We start from the raw sequence: 21,235 nt of genomic DNA, 5'->3' as shown, positions 1-21,235 counted from the left end.
GTTTGGTGAGTGAGGAGCAGGGACTACTTCCGCTCTACTTCTGAGACCTTTGTCCAGTTACCTTGAGCCATTTTATTTCTCTCAGAATGAAGAGCTCATCGAGGGAGCTAGCTTGGTCATTGTCAGCTGGCACCTGAGATGGCTCTGCCTCCAAATCATCTCTAACGAGTCCCCCTGAGCACCATTTAAACATATTGTGCCTCACACCTCTCTGTACTTTCTTTGATTTGTCCTTTCAAGGGGCTTAACTCTACCTCCTGTCCTCTTTTGACATTTACTTGTTATCTCTGTTCCATAGCCCGAGTGGCCGTCACTGAAGGTTGTCTGAAAGCACTGTGTGGGCACAGGCAGAATGAAGGAGCTCGGTAGCCTGAGTTTAGGTCCTAGGGGTGCTCTTTATAAGAAATGTGGTGCACTGCAGCAATTTACTTAAGCCCACTCATTATTTGTATGATGGGGGTGAATGGATCAGATTGCGAAGTCTGGTCAATAATGAGCATAAAAGAATTAACAAAGCACCACATATACAATGAAGGTTCAGTGTGGGTAAGGGTCAGTCAGTAGACCAGCAAGTGCAAGTCCATGACTACCTCAAAACTGGCATAGAACTCCTAATCGTCTACATGGTTGCCTAGTTACAGTTTCTTCCTCATAGTAGAAAAAATAATGGGGTTCTAATGATAATGGCAGAGTAAGTGGTGCCCAAATTTCTTCGACTGAAACCCACTGGCGACACAGTATTTACCAGGATATTTGTGCCAGGACCTTGCACTCCACTGACCCTTCCTCAGTCATACTGGTAAACAGGAAGGTTATTTGGCTATGAGAGATGTTATGGCAGATGTTTATGGTCTCAGAGGGGGTGGGATCTGCATGAGCATTTAATTCCACAGCAAGATCCCAAATTAGTTTCATTATTCTGAAGAGTATAACAGGGTGAAAATTAGCCCACAAACCTCAATGGGGGAATGAAATTATGAGCTAGCTATTAGATAACCTCTAATGATGTTTTGTTATACAGTAAAAAAAAGAAGACACTCTGAATAATTCATAGTGGAGAATAAAATACAATTGGATGAGCCACAGTATTATCTTTTCTGCAAGAACATAGAAGAATTTTGACATAGCAAGTTTACATACTTTAAAAATAAGTGTCTTTATATAAGTTGAAGCAAAATACATTCTTTCTCACCTCCAAATTAATGGACAAGAAAGTATCTTTCCTTAGGAGCGAAAAATTGAATTTGCTTTTGTCTTTCCTCCAACAGCAATGAACCAAGCACCTTCCCTCCCACTAAATTTATGCTGCCTCTGGAATGACCACAGCATAGCACCTTAGCACACACTCATAGGTTCATTTTCTCTTGCTCTGTGATCTGCATGTATGCCCCCCCAAAAAAAGATTGGCTTCCTGGGCCAACTACTAGCATAAAATAAATCCAGGGCATATAGAAAGTGAGAATAACCGAAAGCTAAAAAGAGCTACCTGGACTTATGCTTTCCTTGCATGGTTCGGATTTTGGCTGTTCTCCCCACACAGAGCAGAATCTGATGCTAATGGAATAAAGCTATCCTAAGGAATGAAGGCAGCCCAGAGTATGAGCCCTACAGAGGTGGAGGCCTCATGTTGTACCCCATGGTTACTGGGCCCCGGGAAGTGTTTAACAAATAAAAACACCAACAGAAGACCATAACCTTTGAAGAATAATTCATTTGAAATGGAACTACTGAGAGAGCACTTGACTAGATGGGATAACTGAAGACTTGTGGGCCTTTCTGATGGCCCCCCAAATGCTAAACAATTGTGAATATGTAGAAATTACCAAATTTGATCTACTTCAAGATTTAAAGAAAATTCTAAAAGTCACTGCTTTGCTCTAAAAAGAAAATAATATTACCTCTAGGGCCTAATGTTGCTTAAATGTCATTAAGTGAGAGAGATCAAGGTAAAAACACTTTGAGTAAATTATGGTTCACTACATTTCTTCTGCCCTCTGGCTTGAATTTCTTATAATAAAAATGCCTCTCTGAGATTAGAAAATGATGCTTTTAAGTGAGAAAATGGCTGGCACAATGCCACATTCATAGCAAACATAGTAAATATAGGTGGAAAAAAGGACAGCAGAAGGTACTGCCAGGAAGGAGCGTGAATGTGGGAAGGGCACTCAGCAAGCGTCAGTCAGAGAGCAGGAAGTAGGGAGGATGGAGGAAACGAGACCAGAGTCCAGGACAGCAGGAACCACCCGCAGATTCAGGGCATAGGCCAGCTCCAAAGTCAACGACTGATCCTTACCAGCGCCTTACCTTGTTTGGAACACATGTAAAGCTATTTGAGTTTATGTTACTTAAAATACATTTCCCTTGGAAATAATTAGAGGAAGGTACACAAAGGAATATACTTCCCCCAAGAAAATGGCTAAGAAAGTGAAGTTATTCTTAATTTAGTACTGGGTATTGAACCAAGAGCCTTCACACTCAGTTACATCCCAGCACACTAAGCTACTCCAGGGGGAGGTGTGTGTGTGCGCGTGTGTGTGTGTTTTGCACCCTTGACTTATGAACTTAATTCATTTACCAGGGCTGGTTGCAACTCAGGTTGGTCAGTTGAAGGCTCAGGCTCCTCTACACAGCCTTCAAAGTCTCTTTACTATATTCGGGCAGATCTCAGTGTCCTTAGGGAGACAGTGGCCCAGTATTTCTCCATTAACCCCACACAGGGAAGGATGTTGTAATGTCCCTTCCACAACTCTCAGAACATCTGGAAGCACAAGCGCCCAGAATTTGGCTTGTGACTCAAGATTCTGTTCATAAGTTAAAACTAAATTTCAATTGTGACTCAAGTTGTTCATATGTCAGGGCAGTTGTAACTCAAGGGCTCACCATCTGTTTAGTGAACTATCTATATATCTATAGATACAGATATAGATATATAGAGTGAGACAGAATAACAGAGACACAGACAGAGAGAGACAGAGTCTGGCTAAGTCATAAAGTTGTGCAAGCTGGTCTTGAACTTGTGATCCTCCTGTCTCAGTTTCCCAGACTGCTGAGATCACAGGCATGCACCACCATGCTCAGCTTACTTTTTATATTTTAAATATTTTTATTTTTATTTCTATTCAATCTACATTCATTTTTGAGAATTTTATTAAGCTGTGTCATTTATTATACACATCTGAAGTGCACAACTGAAATGTATCCACTATATTCACAGAATTTCATAACTTACATCAGTACCTGATGGACATTTGAGTTGTATCATTTTGTGCTATCACGAAAAAATGCTGCCATGAACAATGCTATACAAATCTTTGTATGGAACATATGTTTTTATTGCTGGGTCATAAGACCATATGCTCAACATTTTACACAAGCACACACTATGTTAATATATTGAGGAATTTCTTAACTGTTTTCCAAATAGTGTCAGCCATTCTTGACATATGAAAAACAAAAATTGAGTCCATATAGTATAATAGCTAAGAAAAAAAACTAAATAGGCTCAGGATATAACCTCAAAAGACTTAACATAATTTGAAATAAAGCTATGGACACAGTATTGGAACATCTATGAATTTAGTGACTCAAAAACCTTCTGAGTAACAAATACCAAGGGACCCCAGAAGGAGTCTCTAGGCTTGGAATCAGTCCTCTGTCCTATCTCTGATGCCCCACCCTTGCCTGGTATATTGGTACTTGGACTGAAATCTTGTTCTTCCAAGCCATTCAATGTTGAAGCACTCAACTTTCAAAAAGTTTCTATTTTTAAGAATTTCTATATGATACATCAAAACATTTTGCAAAGATGCCAATTTATTATTTAATTATATAGTAACAATTTCATCAGACTTTCCTGAATGCCTTCAGGACAGATATCACATCTTGCTCACTTTTGCATCCCTGTGGATGCAAATCCCCGTAGAGACAACAATGTTACAGAGACAACAATGTTTGCTGAATTAAAATCAAATTCTACTTACTAAACATTTATAAGTTAATTTTGGGGCAGGAAAGGTGCTGGAAATTGAACATAGGGCCATGTGTATAACACTGACTCACACCCCTAGCCCTCTAGTAATTAATTTTTAACTTGCTGTATTCCAACAAAAACTAATTGTCTATGCATCAAATTTTAAGATAGGCAACCACTGTGGTGTGTGTGTGTGTGTGTGTGTGTGTGTGTGTGTGTGTGTGTGAGAGAGAGAGAGAGAGAGTATGCTTCCAAATGCATGGTTTAACTGCCTTCACAAAAGAACTACAAGTGCTAAGTGTTTGGGGAAATACACGGTGAATATTTTATGTTTCAGCAGGTCTCTTTCCCTGGAGAAAGAATCTAAAGTACTACTCACAGAACATTCCAACAAAAATCTACAAAGGCCACTTTAAAAAGAACATACATATTTTTGTGAACAGGTTTTATTCTTCCTGAAAAGATTTTAAAATCATGTAATCTTGCCTTGGGATTTAGTGGTCCTACACTAAACTCAGAAAGGAAAACACTTTCAGTTTACCTGTCAGAACTACTTGAAGTAAAGACAGTCACCTTCTAAAACAATATTTCACACTGAATGACAATTGCTAAATGTAGTTTATAAAAATTCAATTCCATCAACTGAGTGTTACTTTTCGCCAATTCCTCAAAATGTATGGTTTAATTTTTTAACATGAGACACAGACAATTTTTTTCTAAAATGGTAATAATATGACAACTTAATATTCTAGCTGTGAAGAGAAACTCAGTGAGGCAACAGGGTTCTTGCAAAATACATGTATTTTTCCCTTGCTGGTAATGAATATGCTGCTCTGTAAATTTCTTCTTTCAACAAAAGTCAAAATCTATTTCAAAGATTAGACTTGTATTCTACGAAAACAATAAAATTTAAATAAACATGTAAATAAAATGTGAATTTTTAAATTGAGAATTACTTAAAAGGAATTGAAATATATCTAGATTTTTGTTCGTGCTTGAAAGCAATATAGCTATCTAGGTTTTCACATTAAGAAAATCCAAACATGGTGCTTGGTGTAAAATATTCTGTAATCCTGGATAAATTTGCTGAATGAGATTATAATACAGTGTTTAATATACAAATCATAAAGTTTTGAGTATGTCCATAGTTGTTAACAAGTATCAAAAGGCCATAGGTTAATAGTAATAAATGTATGGCACATAATTATTATTAAAGTATGCAATCTTTCATAATAATTTATTTGTTTTACAAATGCATTGGGGGGTAAAAAATTTTCAATTCATCTGTGACAAACCATGAAATTCAATATTGCTCACCATGACCAATCCATGAAATTTGTTAACTTTGTTCCTGATTTTTACAGGGCCTTCCTCTTAGATGAAATGACCCAGTGAACTGAAAGCATAGCAATTTTTTCATCTATGGTAAATCGGTTTAGTTTGCCAGGATTTATTATAGGCTTCGGACTTAAGTTTTTCATGATTATGAACCATTATGTATACAATCTCAACCGTATGGTGATTTATCTCATTGCTTCTTCCCCTGTTAAAAGAATTTTCGGTTTCTAAAATTAATTTTCAACCTGGGTTGTTAGACATAATATTCTATAAGCAAAGAGTTTGTTGAAAGTCAAAGAGTAGGTGGAAAATATAGGGAAATTGAAGCCAAAGTTGTTAATTACTCTTAGAAAATCCAAGACAAAAGTCTTTAAATATATTGAAAATCATGGTGTGTGTATCACTTTACGAAAATGTTATAGAAAATAATACTTCACATATTCAGACTAAGAAATAGAAATGTTTTGTGAAATTTTTGCAGTCTAATAAACTAAAAACATACAATTGTTCACTCTTTCAGTATAAAATTGATAATTTAGGAGAAAGCTTTGATAATGATATTAATGTTAAAATTATAATATATTTCCCAATCTCATCTATAACATTATGAATGTGAATCAGATTAATTAGAAATCAGAAATAGTTCAAAAATTTTAATTTTTCTGAATCATGTTGAGCTAAGTAAAATACTTTAGCCTTTTTTATTTCTGTTTGCCATTACTATTGCTATTTCCATTTGCCATTACCAGTGCAGACGTTAAATTCTAACATTAAAAGCGCAAATCTATGGCATATTTATTGAAACTGTGAAGCTATTACATCTCTTAGAATTGGGCATATTTTAGAACTATTTTTAATGTATTTTTATTAGAACAAATTAAATAAAATTAAAAACTAAAATATATTTTTAAAAGAGAAGTATCAACTACATGTGATGAACTTTTTTAATCTATTTTTTTTTTACTTTTTATATATTATCAAGCAGTGACTAAGATAACCAACATATAAAGATATTTTGATCACCTAACTCAAAAAGTAAAGCTCAGGGCCAGGGATTTAGCTTAATGGTACCGCACCTACTTCACAAGCTCAAGGTCCTGAGTTGGATCCTTGGTACCAAAAACAAACTAACAAACAAAAAATGTAACGCTTAAAATGTTTCTGACTACAAGAGAAGCTTATCAACTGAATGAGGTTGTAGAATAGAGATGCAACATTTGTGGGACTAAATTTCCCTGAGAATGAAGACACTTCTGTTGGTTGATGTTATTTTATAAAATACACCGATTCACAATATCAAAAATCCACTTTAAAAAATTGACTTGCTTCTTAACACAATTTGATAACTGACATGAAGTAACTGTTAAACATATTATTTCATATATTAATATAACTAAAATAATATATTTTTGATACTTACTTATATAATTCTCTTATTGGTGAAGCCACTATAGCTAATGTTGTAAGCAGATTATTACAGTGGATATGAATTTTAAAGATTTTATCATCTTTATACTCCTGAGGAGTCAAAAGTCTCTGTACAGATGTGCAAATTGACCATAACATGTTCTCAGCGCATATCAAAATTGTTGTAACATCAAGTCTATTGGGAATAAAAAGAGAATCATGTCAAACAGAATAATGTTTCTGCTTGGCATATACATTTTCATCCATTACTCTTATTCTAAGCATATGCAAGAATAGAAAAGACTTGGTTAGAAGTCAGAGTTTTAGAAACCAAAACAGAAAGCACCAAAGACACCTTTCGTATTTCCAGGTGTTAAATGACCCATAGCACCTTCCTCTGTAGGGGTAGTGTTTGTGTTCTGGGAATGCTTTTTTTAAAAAGTTTTCTTTGCATTATTAGTATTCTAGTCCAGAAACTCAAAAGATTGTTCTTGAAATTGTACTGAGCAAAATTGAGTTAGATGCAAAGAAAAATTTTCTAACAGCAAAGTAGAGGCAGTGTGTGAAAATCTGACAGCAGAATAATTCTCCAAGGAAGTTATAATGTGCTGTAATGTGTTCGTGTTCTACCATTGGTGTGCGGTAAAAAGAAATGGCAGGAGAAGCACAAATAGAGATGTTTATAATTTCAAAAATTTCCAATATTAAATCAGTTATGGACAACTTGCTCTGTTAATTTTAGTCATAATTTTATTTATTTAATGTTTCCATCATTGAGGAGTTCTTAAATTTTAAAATGTATTTTTATTTTTAATGGACACAGTAATACATATTTAAGGGGGGCAGTGTGACATTACAATACATGAATGTAATGCATAATGATCAGTTAGGGTAACTGGCACATCTATCACCTTAGAAATACAGTATATTACTTGTTTCTTTGCATTGAGAATGTTCAATTGACTATTCTGAAACAGTTAACTGTCATCAACCATAGTTATTCCAACATGTTATAAAACATCAGAAGTTACTTTTCCCATCCAACTGCACCCCGTGCACACTAACTATCCTCTCTGTGTCTTTTCCCCCTTTCTTGAATTTTAATAAGAATTCAAATTTATATGTGAAGATTTTTTTGTAATATGACTAACTTAAGCAGCACTCAATTTCCTTTTTATCCTTTAAATTCAGAGTTGAAGAAACAGAAAATTGAGGCAATACTCTTAAGTGAAATAAATAGGATGCATATGTGTAAATACCGAATAGTTTCTCTAGTGTGAGAAAGTGAAAGTGTACATAAGGACTAAAAGGTGTAACAGATAATGTGAAATAGGAAGAAAAGGTGCAAAGGGAAAGGGGGAGGGGCAGGGGAAAAGAAAGATGGAAATGGAATTAATATGAGAAAAGGAAAAATGGAAACAAAGTCTTTGTACATAGGGAGAGGTTGAGGGGTTGAAGGGAGGCCAGGGGAAGGGGGAAAAAGTAAGAACCAAGATGGATTATGTAAAGGTGCAAATTTCCAATGATGAATGTTATTACATTGTATTCCTTAAATGTACCAATAAGATTAATTGATTTAAAAAAAAGAAATTTTAAAGTGATAAAAAAGTAAGTTTGTAGATCTTGTACAATGACATTTAGTTTTCAAATTTATTATATATATAGATACATATACATATATAAAATATTTTACATAATTTTGGTTACATGACATGTGGAGGCTACTAGAATACTAAAATCATCAATAATAACCTTTAGGAAGGTTTAATTGTAGTTCTCATTTGCTTCCTCTAATTTCTAAATTAACTATAACTAAACCAAGACACACACACACATACACACACACACACACAAATATAATCCGATTTCCACAATGACGATGGTTTAGTATCAACCACTCAAATTAAAATATTTATAGATTTTGCTCATGAAAACTAGAAGCAATAATTCTAGTTTTGCCTGGCATGTTATACAATCATCCAGAAAATAAAAACCAAAAATCTCCACAGTACAATTAATTAATTAAATATACTACCTATTTCATGAGCTGACAGTAAATTTGATTTCAGAAACACCTCATAATGACTTGCCATCTAAGAGTCAAAAGTGATTTACACCACATAAAAAAAGAGTGAAGGTACATTTTGCTCTCAAGAGGAATTTTTCATCCATTTTTCAGAGTTCAGGTTTTTTTTTAACAGCTTGGGCAGTAATTCAAAACAGCCTGTGCAAAATATCGCATTTATGAAAACACTGTAGCAGGAACTAAATGCCCTTCAAATTGCAGCACACTTTACAAGAACATGATCAGGAAATGGTACTTCCTGAGGAACAACAACAAAAAAGGCTCCTCTCTGTAGATTCCTCAAAAAAATACCCCCCCCAATTCTATAGACCTAAATGACAGCTCTTGATCCCCTTAGAGTATTTTTGAAACGAGTTTTTTTCTTCATACAAATCATTGTTGTCATGTAAGCCCATTTGTATAATATTCATTGCCTAAGTAACTCACAGAATTGCAGTATAATTCAGTCGTCAATTTAAAACCCAATAACCCAGTGACTTTTGCTTTTCAATTAGTATTATTTCACGTGCTGGTGAACCAGCCTTTAGTAATACACAGTGAAAGGGAATGGAAAACAAATAAAGGAAAAGAAAAAAAAGGGGAGAATTAGAATATATTAAGAAGAAAAATGATTAGATAAAGTAGTTTCCTTAGTGAAGACAAGCTACTATATTTAAAACCTTAAAGGAGTAATAAACTAAAATCTCTTGGTGGCCTAGAAGCTCAAAGTCAAATTAACTGCTCCATCACAGTGTGGATGATTTTTTTCCATTTCAGGACCTTTCTTTTCTCTTTCAATCTTATTAACCTTTCTGTATATGTGTCCTAGATTATAAGATGTCTTTAATACTGCCTTAGCCACAAATGGCTTCTATGTACAAGTTTCAGAAAAGAAACGGAGCCGAGTTATTTCGATTCAAGGTCTACATTTCCACTTAAACACCCCAGGAGGATTGAACACATTTTCCTTTCAGATGTTAGAAACATGTTACATATACAAGGAGTTATGTTGTGAAGTTGAGCATTTACATTCATCTTTATGCCAACTAATGAAAAGGTTTTCACGAAAAGCAATGGCTTTCAGAGCATCATGTACCTTATCTGTGGAGTTCTTTTATAACTTGGCTGGGCCCGAGCATATCTGGAAGCCAGTAGACCCAAGGATTTTTCCAGCACTTCTGCTAGGATCTCCTGGGCTGACTTAGGGGGAAGAATGGTCCAAAGATCGTGATGAAGAGCCCAGTAGAAATAATGCCACATCTGGAGTGAGAAGGAGCATCTTTCCCCCTGGCAAAACAACCACACATTAAACAATAGAATCACATCTTCAAAAATGTCAGTTGGCTTCCCATGAACCTAATTAGTTCAGGCTGGAAGGAAATAGCTGCAGAGTCCGACACACTAGATGACCAACAAAGATTTTTGACAAGATGTTAAACATCCTCACTGACAAAAGAACATATGTTTTATTTCAATTATGGGACCAGATATTCCAATGCAAATCCAGACCACAAGAATTTAGCTTAGCATATCCTTGACTTACCTTCTCCTGGTCTAACATTGAAAATTTACTTTTAAAACAATCAGCTTTGTAGCTGCTGAACAAGTTTTGCTGGCTGGTTTAAGATAATATACTCATTCTTTCAAAGTTAGAGTTTGTTTAAATTAGTTTAAAAGGTATATTTTTTGAGACTATTAGCATCACGGAAATAATTGTATAAATCTTTCAGATTTCACATTATAAAGAATGGAAAGGAGTATATCACTTTTGAATTCTTCCTACTTGTCCAGAGTAGCTGTTTATCATCTCTCTTTTCCTCCTCCTTCCCAACGGGAATTGTCTTCTTTTATTAAAAAAAAGTGAAAATAAACTTGCAAGCTATCGCTTACCAATAGTCATGAAACCAAGAGGGAGGTGTAACTATTGAAAATTATTACATTAGACTATTTCACTTATCGCTTTTTAATAATAGTACCCTAACCAACAACACATACTAGAAGTAGTCTTAACTTTACAAGCTTTTGTAAAACTGAAGGACATAACATCATCATTTCTTAGCATTTTTATGGAGCCCTTGCAGGGATGACATTGTCTCTTATCCATCCCTCTACAGATTCTTCTGTGTACTAAATTCTCCCTGAATGCAAAGGGAGACCCCAGGGTGGCCCATGCCAAAGGGAACAGGCAGAAACTAGAAGGTAGCCCCAAGTGATTTGTGAGCATTAATTAGGTAACATGCTCTTGGGGAGGTTTGCCAGCTGTTTGACCTCATTTTCTTCAAACCAGATCAAAAGACTTATTTGAAACAGAAGAGTGGAATGCATTCTTAAAACATTATCCTTATTATGTTAATATATCAAAAATTAAAATAGTAAAATGTCCTATTTTATCTTTAAGTATAGTAATTCACTTGGATATAAAATTTTTGCTTTCTCCACTATTCACATTTCCAAAAAAAAGTCATCTAAAAAAAAATCTGCTGTTCTCCCATACCAAAAATTGATAGTTTTTTATGCAGATATGCCTGTATTTTCATCACATGTCATTCTTCTGGTAGTTTCTTTGATTACTAAAATAATTTGCAGTTGCTGTAATGTTAATAATAATTTATAGTACTATCTATGGACTTTCAGGTGGCACTGATAAGTGAACGGAATTCTCATTCCTTGCCTTTATTTTGCCTAGAGATTATCTCTCATTTTATCCCCAGAGAACAAACAAAATCAGTTTCACCTTAAACCATGGAAATTTTTCCTCAGGGGATTTATATAGTTCTCTATGGAACAAGCATAAATTAAATTCTACAAAAGTGGCAGTAAATTTTGTTTGGAAATTTTAAGCTGTTAAAGGTGTGTTTTTGCTTTACCAACCAAATTTCAACTCAAGCAAAAATAAAACCCAGAAAAAAGAAAAAGGATTACTACAGCAAACTTGGCATCAAGCAGTGTCAAATTCAAGCCAAAAGGGATTTGGACTACTTCTGACTTCCTCCCTAGATGTGCTGCTGACCTGGCTAAGAAAAAAATGATCATGACAAAGTAGCAAAATTACAGTTTCTTATGCTTTCTTTGTGGTGTGTGTATTCTATGATAAGGAATCATTTTGGAACTAAGGAGTTTTAAAGCTGGGTTCCTAGGTCACTCATATTTTTTATGTTGCGTAGAAATGAAGCAGTGTGGTGTCTGGAATGAATGATTCGCTGTAACTTTCCCCTTGGCAATGGATAGGTGCTTACTCTAATATGATCAACAGTATTTATCCTAATCATCAAAACATGAAACCCAAATTTCTTTAATATCTACATTTTAGTCATAAATGAGAAAATAAAAAAATAAGTTTAGGAATATGGGTTTAATCTCCTAAAAGTAAAAAATATTCCTTTTAAGAGTTTTTAAAATATAAATTTCATATTCACTTAAGAATATTCCAAACTGGTCTTTGTTCAACAATTCTTTTTTAAATGCATGTAGCTTCAATGTGTGTGCAGGTTTTCATTAAACTAAACATGATTCATCCATTTTTTTCTGACCTGTTTCCCTATTTGTTGTCATTTCAGTGGTATTCTGCTAGTAAACATCTGTTATTTTTGCAGACCCACTGTAATGTAAACAGATGTGAGCTTTTGTTTAGATTATCTATCAGGAAATAAGCAGCTGGGCTTTATTATACAAGCTACTCAATACTATTTTTAAACAGATAATGCTTTATTCTCTGACTACTGGAAAACACAAGTTTCTAAAATTGAGCAGACATCAGCTTTACTTCATTTAATTTTAAATATGTAATCTGAATACCCCTTATGTGACCTGACCAGCACCTCCTCAGATATACCCTTATTATGTCCCTTACTCTTGAAACCTGATGGTTCAGAAAATGGAAATGATATGCCTAGGGCTTGGTTGCTTTCACAAGACACGAGCAAATATTGTTCTGTGTCTTTTAAATTCTTTTACTCTTTCTCTGCTATGCTCTGCACATGGTGATAGGCACCCCTGAGTTCTCTATCTTATCCTTTGACTACATCAACCAAGTACCATCTCCTTTCTCCCCAAACGGGCCGCCAAAAACATACCAGCTGTATTTCACAGATCAGGTGGAACAGTGGGGAGAGGAGGGAAAAGGGTGCGGTAAGCGAGATAAAACTGTTATCAGGTACACCACTTGTCAAACTGTTTAAAATCTGTGCTATTTTTAGAAGGATCTTATTTTTGGTAAATAGAAAAAGCAGCATCACTTTATTTTTCTGGCATAAATAACAACCACTAACTCTGCAATTAAATTGTAACTACTGACCATGTAAGTATATGGGAGCTACAGCACCATGTAATCACAGGGTAACTATCTCGTTATTTCTGTCTTTGAAGCTAAAGCCTTGTCATAAGATCTAAGAGCTGCGTGTTACATGGTAATTTGGTTTTTTAAAAAAAAAAACACTTGGTAACTTCAATAACAGGTTTCTCGATGCATCCACTTATTATTTATACTGTACAAGTATTCTAGTTGCCAATTTGCATAAGAGGAAACAAAATACCCTTCTTTTGAACATATACAGAGATGATACCTGCTCTTCACTAAAAATATCATATAAAATTGCTCATTAGTAGCCTGACATATTGAAATAGTTTGAAACATGAGATGGAGTCATTTTCAACCTTTCTGTTTACCTCAAGGCAAACAAAGATGCTGCCAGGAGAGGGGAAGACCAATACGTTCATTCTTATCTCAGGCTACCAGCTGTACCACATCTCTTTCTCGGTCTGCTCACTGCTGCCACTACAGTTTGAAGTATGTCAAGTTTGGAAAGCCCTATGTAGAAGCTCTTGCAAAAAGAGAAGCAATATGGGAAGGGCCTCTAAAGGAGAGGCGAAATGGCCTTAGAAAAACTGGAAGGTGCTTTAAAAGAACTTCTTATCGCTTCTCCTCTGTGTTGGAGCAACACTTATTATGCTAACCCAGGCATAAATGGAGACCCTGCGATCATCAGCACCCGGGAGCCACTGTTGAATAAAACTCTACTCCGTTTTTCTAAATACCCCATCCTGGTTCAGACAATCAAGAAAAACAGAAATCATAAACTAATCTAGAGGGAAAGGTGAAATGGAAATGCTAATGAAGTTCAGAATGGCTGATGAATTTCTTAAAAATCTCAGTTATCTTTTATTAAGATAGTACAGGTGTTTCAGCTTTTCATGGAATTAGCTTTGAAAAATTTCAAATGGTGTGGTCTAGAGGTGATGTCTATGGAATCTAGAGGCAGAGACATTAATGAAGCTTGATGGTGCATCATTTTAATTAATCCACAGTTCTGGTGTACTGGGCATCAATGGGGATTAACTTGATGGAAATTTGGGATTTCAACACATAGGCTGAACAAAAAAAGATAAGCTGTAAGTGATCAGGTGAGTCTTAAAGGATATTCATAAGAACAATGAGAAGATAGAAAATTGAAACAAAGAATATAGCTGCTTAATAAAAAATATTTATCAAACACAGATGGAAATGTACAATAAGAAAACAATGCGAGGATCACCATAACTGGTACTCTGGGAAAAATAAAAGGAGTTTTGATATTGCTATCCCTTAGCATTTTCATTTTATCTCATTATATTCCAACTTATACAGTAAGGCAATACTGCAGCTGAAATTAAGTTATTTTTACTTTTAAGCAGAAGGAGAGTTCTGATGTCTAATTTATTTCAGGTTTTTAAAAACTGTTTTCCCAATGTACAAATTCAATATTTAAAAAATATTATCCTAACAGCCTTCATATGTTAGTAATGCCAAGCTCATGCTTTTAATTAGCCAGAAAGCAGGTAGGCAGTAAAACATATTTGTGTAAAAAGGAGGGATAGTAAACTTAACTTCACACCTCATAAAAAGCTTTGTAGTCATCCCAGTGGTGGCTCTCAGCATCCTGTAAAATGCTTGTAGCACAAACTCTGAGGCAGTAGTCCGTAACCTGAAACTGTAGAGTGTTGATGAATTCCTGATATCGTTGGACAGGCACCAGGAATATGGGTCTGTTCAGAGGGAATGATCAAAGAGACAGAGATTTAAGGCCTGTGCAGTAGGAGGTAACAATCTCCAGTACTACAAATGGTTTTGATTATTAAATATCAATCATTCATTTCCTCCCAATGCTGGAGCCCACATCCACATTCACTTTCCAAAAAGAAAAGGGGGAGAGAAAAAAAAGCTCATCTTTGTTTTGCAAGTCCTTTGAAAAACGTACATCTGCTGTTCTACAAATACGCACTTCAACTTGAGAAAAACTTCATCGTCAATACATCATTCAAAACTAAAAGTATTCTTTGCAAGCCTATTATTAGAGATCGGTGCATTATTTAGGCATTAGGTTATCGTTATTACCAGAGAACAACATTCACTTGTCAGAATCAACTTCTATATAGCTATCACACATGCCACAAACACACTCTTTTTATTTAAGGAATTGTAATTTTGTAGATGCCAATTATCTCATAAACTGTTTAAAAATATTCCACAGAAATAAAGTGATTTCTGGCACATTCTGTTTATAAATTCAAGTATGAATCACAACATCAAACTACTTATGAGAATTAAAGAAATATCATAGCTAGTTCCCACATCAAGATAAATTTATTTTTCTTATATATTTAGCTCTTTGTAGCCCACAGTTTTCTTTCATAACTAAGAGGCTAAAGAATATAGAATAGATTCTTGAGGGTCACAATGGACTGCTAAGTCCACATATTCCTTTTGCAAGGGGTCATATGAAGTTCTGGAGAGAACAGAATATGATAATACCTGTGGTAATCTTTATCTCTCTATAAAAAAGACTTCATAATTTTAGACTGCTGTATATAAGAGTTAAGATTGGTAGGGCCGGGGATTTAGCTCATCGGTTCAGTGGCCTGCCTTGCAAGCGCAAGGGCCTGATTTCAATCCCAGCTACACACACACACACACACACACACACACAAAAGATTGGTAGATGCTTCCTCTTCAAATATTATGGATAGTCTATTACTAAACAGATGTTCTGCAAAATGTTTACCGTGTTCATTAAAATAGGTTAAAAAACATTTATCCCACCATGGAAGTTCCTCTTCTGTTGGCTTAGAAACAGAAGAGAAAAGCAAATATTTCACAAATGAGTATATCTGGGACAAAAACAATTTCGTTTTCAATTTTTCAGTGAGGTCAGGATAATGTGCCTCACAAATGGAACAACTACACTTAATCACAGCATAATGACATGAAGAAAATAGCTGCTCTTTGGAGAGTGGCTTCATACAGATTCCTTCTTACTGTCTACGTATGTAGGCTAGCAAACCCCGGGCTCCACCTTTCCAATCTTTGCTAGCCAAGACGAAAGAAGATAATTTATCATGCTGATTAGTATTTCCTCCTTCTCAAATATTATCAGCAAAATTTCACTCTGGGGATATTTGAAGATTACATGTTTTTTTAAGCACGGCCATCAACTTAATTTAAATGACACTCACTTCTGAGTAGCTGCTTTCATCAAATTATCATACTGTGTGAACTGCTGGAAGACATACACCGCTGTGGAGAGGACTATGAGTAGGTTTTTCAGGGGTGCTCTGCGAGGAAACTCCTTGCTTCTCTCTTGCAGTCTTTCCAGGACAGCTGTTGCCACTTTAGAACAGGCCTCCACCAAGTTTGCTCTAATTTCCTGAAAAGAATCATCTCTGCATGCCAGAGCCAGTGGAAGCATTGTGTCAAGTTTTTCCATGATGTCAGAACAAAACTAGGGAGAAATAAATGTGGCGCTGAGTTATTTGTATTCTGACAGCACCGTGTAATTTATGTACAGTGGAGCCAAATTCCTGAATAATGAATTTGGCATCAAATGTAAATACAGTGACTCAGCTTTATAATAATCAATTTCTCAGTTGCAGAAAGTTAAATGTTTCATGTCAAACAAGGAAATACCAAAACGATGCTTCTCTATATATAACCTTCAAACATTATGCTTACCAGACAGACTGTGGAAAACTCATGAAGCAGCTTTATTGGACAATACCTTTATGTGCAGTTAATAGAACTCAGAAAATATGTGTCTTTGACATTGCTTACGTTTTTTTGAAATTACCCTAATCTTCTTTTGCTAAATTTCCATTGAAAATGTTTTAAATCAAAGATCAAATGTAAATATCAGTTTAATTTAAATAAATAAGCAACAAACAATCTCATGGCATTTTCATGTTGGTAAAGAACCAGTAAACTTCGGAAAGAATGTGTCTGCTTTTTGCATTTAATTGTGTGTCTATTTTCTCTATTGGAGGGCAGGGTAGTGAAGGAAGGTGAAGCCAACAGAACTCCGTAGGGAATGTTCTGGAACCTCAGGTTGCTGAAGTCATGGTGGACTTAGTTTTGAGTAAGAATATTTAGCTATATTTATGTATTTCTTATTTGCTCAGTAATTTTTGTGATTTTCAAAACACTGGTAAAGATATTAAGACTGACACTAGTGACATGGAATGTCTATTTAGGTATAAATGAAGATGCTTTAATTACTCAAACCAAAAAAAGACAATTATGTTTTTCAACCTCTACATTTCTCCTACTGCCATTCAAAGCTATAACCAAAAACAGGCAGTTTTCCCATCTCCCTCTCAGACTCAGAGGTTCCTTTTACATTGTTTCACACCAATGGGGCCAAAAGCTAGCAAGAGGTACAAATCCTTTTTGGTAGCAGTTGCCCGTGGATAGCAGAGAATAAAATTGTACTGGGTCAGGTATTTGCTAAGAGACTCTTCTATTTGATCTACAGGTTCCTCTTTCAAGGCCTTATATTTTAAAAAGAAAAAAAAAAAAAGGAAAGAAAAGATCCCATGCTACTCATCAGCGATTTGAAAGGATTTCAGTTGGTACTTGCCTTTGCAATTTTCTTCGGTCGTTCTTCCTCAGGAAACATGTGACTGACTTGCCAGACTTGTTGGACACTTACAAGGTTCATTGCACAGCTCACAGCTGAAGACCTTTCACTTTGCTCCTGTTGGAGAACTTTTGCAGAAAAATCTGCAACTCTAGTGGTTATACAATGTGCCATGGGAAGAGACACTTCTTTAAATGCATTTCTCCAGCCAAAATCCAATAATGTAGCCTGAAATAAAAATTTATATAAAGTCATATTAGTCCTAACTTAGTAGCAAATGTTTCTATAGATACAAAATTATTGTTTTCATTCAACACACTGAATATAGGTATTCTCCGATACTCTGTAAAACTATTCTTACAACCTGAAAAATATTACCTAGTGAATAAAGCAATATACAAAACATGTGCATTCTTTACACACAGTAATATACTGACATTTCATTTTAATTCATCAGTGGATTTAATCAAAAACTTTTTTAAAATTTAATCTTTTAAATATAGTTCAATAAAACCATCTTTATGAGAGCCGAAAGGTACACTTACTATTTATCACATAAAGCAACCTTTAAATTCAATATATTTAATAAAGCCTAAATTAGATTTTTATAGTCCTTTTATAGTTTATTGTTAACAAGTATTGCAACATATGACAGCATTTAATATTCAATCTTTGATTTCTTTTTTAATCTCAAAATCCAGACAGGACAAAAAAATAGCAATAAGAAATAAATTTCTTACAGAAAACACACTGCTGTATCTTTCTGGATTTTCACTTGCTTAGAATTTTATTTAGTCTCTCTACCCACGAAGTGGTGGACACTACTTTTGTTTCAGGAAATGAATTAAAATAATCTGCAATGCTCTATGTGTGGGAGGAGTAGAAGGGGTTGAGGGGCGCAGGCTGATGTCATGTTTTTGTCTTCTTTCTGCTTTTTTCTTTTGGTCTTTGTCTCATATGGCAATAAATTTATGAATGTTTATTTTCCCTAAGTTCCCTAATGTTCTTGAAAGTACCGAAAATTTGAGTACTATGCAGATCCTATGCTTAGACTTAAACTCTTTCTACTTCAATGTAACCTTATTGATGGCAACATTTCATCAATTCTAAATTCAGAAGACTGAATTACTTATTTTTCTTGATCCAGGTTATTTTTTTAAATAGGAGAGGAGCTGAATGATTTCTATGATCCCTTTTTAGAATAAAATTACTAAAATTATGATCATTAGCCTAATTTTCTTATATGCATACTCTATGCAGCACTAATTTAATGCTTTTTGTATATGCTGTACAAAATAATAAAGGTGATTGATTTCTTAGAGCTAAAGTTCTATGACTCCATGACTCTATAATCAGAAAAAGTAGCTCTTTTTCTCATTATAGTCATAATGCATTATGACTGAACTTGCCTATCTAAAGTCTATTTGAACCTTTAACATCATAGGGCCTGAAATACATCTCTCTTATCTTACATTGGCAAGAAAATTAACCAATAATTGAATCTACTAAGTGTATAGAATCTCCTTTCTTAAAAGTGGAAATTTAGAAGTGGAATGATTATAGCTCTGGGCCATGACAGTAATTCCTTGGGGTGTACTTATGACAAAAATGTAAAAAAGAGCCCATTTCCAATGAAAATGAAGACAGACAAACAAAAACACTGATTTTTTTGTTTCCTCATCAGGGCATATCTATTCATTATTAACCCTCAATCATTCAAGAAACGATTTTCTGGTAAAAATTGTCATTAATTGTAGTGGTTGACGTGTAAATTTTTTTCTTTATTTTGCTCCAGTGATGATCTTTGCCCACGATAATCTATATGTAATTATAATATGTTGTCCCATCTGAACTCTCTTTTCAAAACATGTAAAAATAAACACATTAATAGCTGCTCTTAAATGGAAAGTTGTAAACTTTACTTACTGAAACTTTCTTCTAAAAGTGTATTTATTCATGAAAAATTGCTTACCTCTGCTGTTCCCAATGAGTATTAGGCATTACATACATTCCAGTTAAAATACAGAGCATTAACTAGTTGATTCAAGAAAAAAAAAGGGGGGACTTATCTGGTTTTCTGTTCTGTGAACAAGGTAGATATTTGTTGAATCTGTCTTCTGTTACCTAATACTAATTTAGTATTGATTTTGTTTTTTGCTTAACGTACAATGTATAATTCTGAATTTTCCTCATTACTTTTATTGTTAGCTAGGCTGAAACTGTTAAAACTATGTATTAATTTGCTACAACTATGTATTCATTTGTTTTTTTAAAATATTTACCATGTATTGGTCAGCATTCCTTAAGAAACAGAGACCACTCAAGGTATTTCAAAAGAAGAATTTAATGTAGGGTATTGGTTACATAAGTGTTGAAAGATTTACGAAACAAAACATAGACTGTAAAGCACAACAGATATTAAAGCAGAAGAAAACTACAACCACCCATATGGCTGGAGGAGCAAGAAAGTGGAGTATGTTATGGGAGACTAGGACCTGGGGTTACTAGAGGAAGCTAAACTCAAGGCAGACCAGCCAGGTAGAACTGGAATCATGCAGGGAATGCTTGCGGTAAGGTGGGAGAAGAATCCACAGAGGAGATAAAGAAGTCACAGCCACTGCCAGAGATTACCCTAAGGGAAAGAAGGAAAGAAAAACTCTTGTATCTCTACAACTGCTATGCCCCAATCTTCCATCAGTGCCTTTAATTAAGCATATCTTCTGAGAACCCAGAAAGCAAAAGTACCGAGGAGATATAATTCTCTACAATATAGAACAGAGCAGGAGAAGAGTAGTAATACATCACTAAATAAGCACAGGTTGGGCAAACAAAACTAAAGGCTAGTTCAATTATTCTCTACTTTTATTAACATTATCTCACTTTTCAACAATGATCTGCAGCTCACATTGTCAAAGGGCAGACTTGGAATCAAGATAAGAACAAGGTCTGTTGATTTCCATCTCTGTACAGCCACAGAACAGACTATGCAGAAGAACATGCACAGCACCAAAGATTGATTTCTGTCAAAAACTCATAAGCCAAATTACAACCACAAAAATTTTATGGGCAAAGGGTAAAACTTAAGACATTATGCTTCATAATGGATTCATGGACATGATGGTGCTATTATTTATGAATAAAATTTCTTACCTCTTTTACTGGTAGCAATTCCTCTGAAGGAAAACTATTTTTATTTGCTCTAGGTTTCTCTATTATAACATCCTGACTGGATTTCTCCAAAATTCCTAAGTAACAAAAAAGAGGCACACAAATATATTTAAAAATAACAAACCACACTAGATATGATTAATGGATTCAGATTAAAATTAATTATGCAGAAAAGTTCTACCTAGAGCATATACATACACATTAAATACACACACACACACACACACACACACACGTTTCTCTATTATAACATCCTGACTGGATTTCTCCAAAATTCCTAAGTAACAAAAAAGAGGCACACAAATATATTTAAAAATAACAAACCACACTAGATATGATTAATGGATTCAGATTAAAATTAATTATGCAGAAAAGTTCTACCTAGAGCATATACATACACAT

At 34.7% G+C, this 21,235-nt stretch overlaps 1 protein-coding gene across 1 annotated transcript in view; it reads right to left on the bottom strand.

The window, feature by feature from the left end:
• The window catches only part of Kiaa0825 (KIAA0825 ortholog), a 360,888-nt gene that overhangs the window by 251,079 nt on the left and 88,574 nt on the right, over positions 1-21,235 (bottom strand). The window contains exons 6-11 of the mRNA XM_010637195.3: positions 20,816-20,910; positions 17,666-17,893; positions 16,269-16,534; positions 14,651-14,801; positions 9,877-10,067; positions 6,729-6,911 (exon numbers count right to left, since the gene is read on the bottom strand). Of these exons, the coding sequence (XP_010635497.1) occupies positions 6,729-6,911; positions 9,877-10,067; positions 14,651-14,801; positions 16,269-16,534; positions 17,666-17,893; positions 20,816-20,910 (1,114 nt within the window). The remainder of the gene's footprint in view (positions 1-6,728; positions 6,912-9,876; positions 10,068-14,650; positions 14,802-16,268; positions 16,535-17,665; positions 17,894-20,815; positions 20,911-21,235) is intronic.

The sequence above is a fragment of the Fukomys damarensis genome, unplaced genomic scaffold (genome assembly GCF_012274545.1).
Source record: "Fukomys damarensis isolate Sample0158 unplaced genomic scaffold, DMR_v1.0_HiC HiC_scaffold_3, whole genome shotgun sequence".
Lineage (NCBI taxonomy): Eukaryota > Metazoa > Chordata > Mammalia > Rodentia > Bathyergidae > Fukomys > Fukomys damarensis.
Note: the sequence above shows the minus strand (reverse complement) of the source record. Positions and strands in the feature narration are given on the sequence as shown.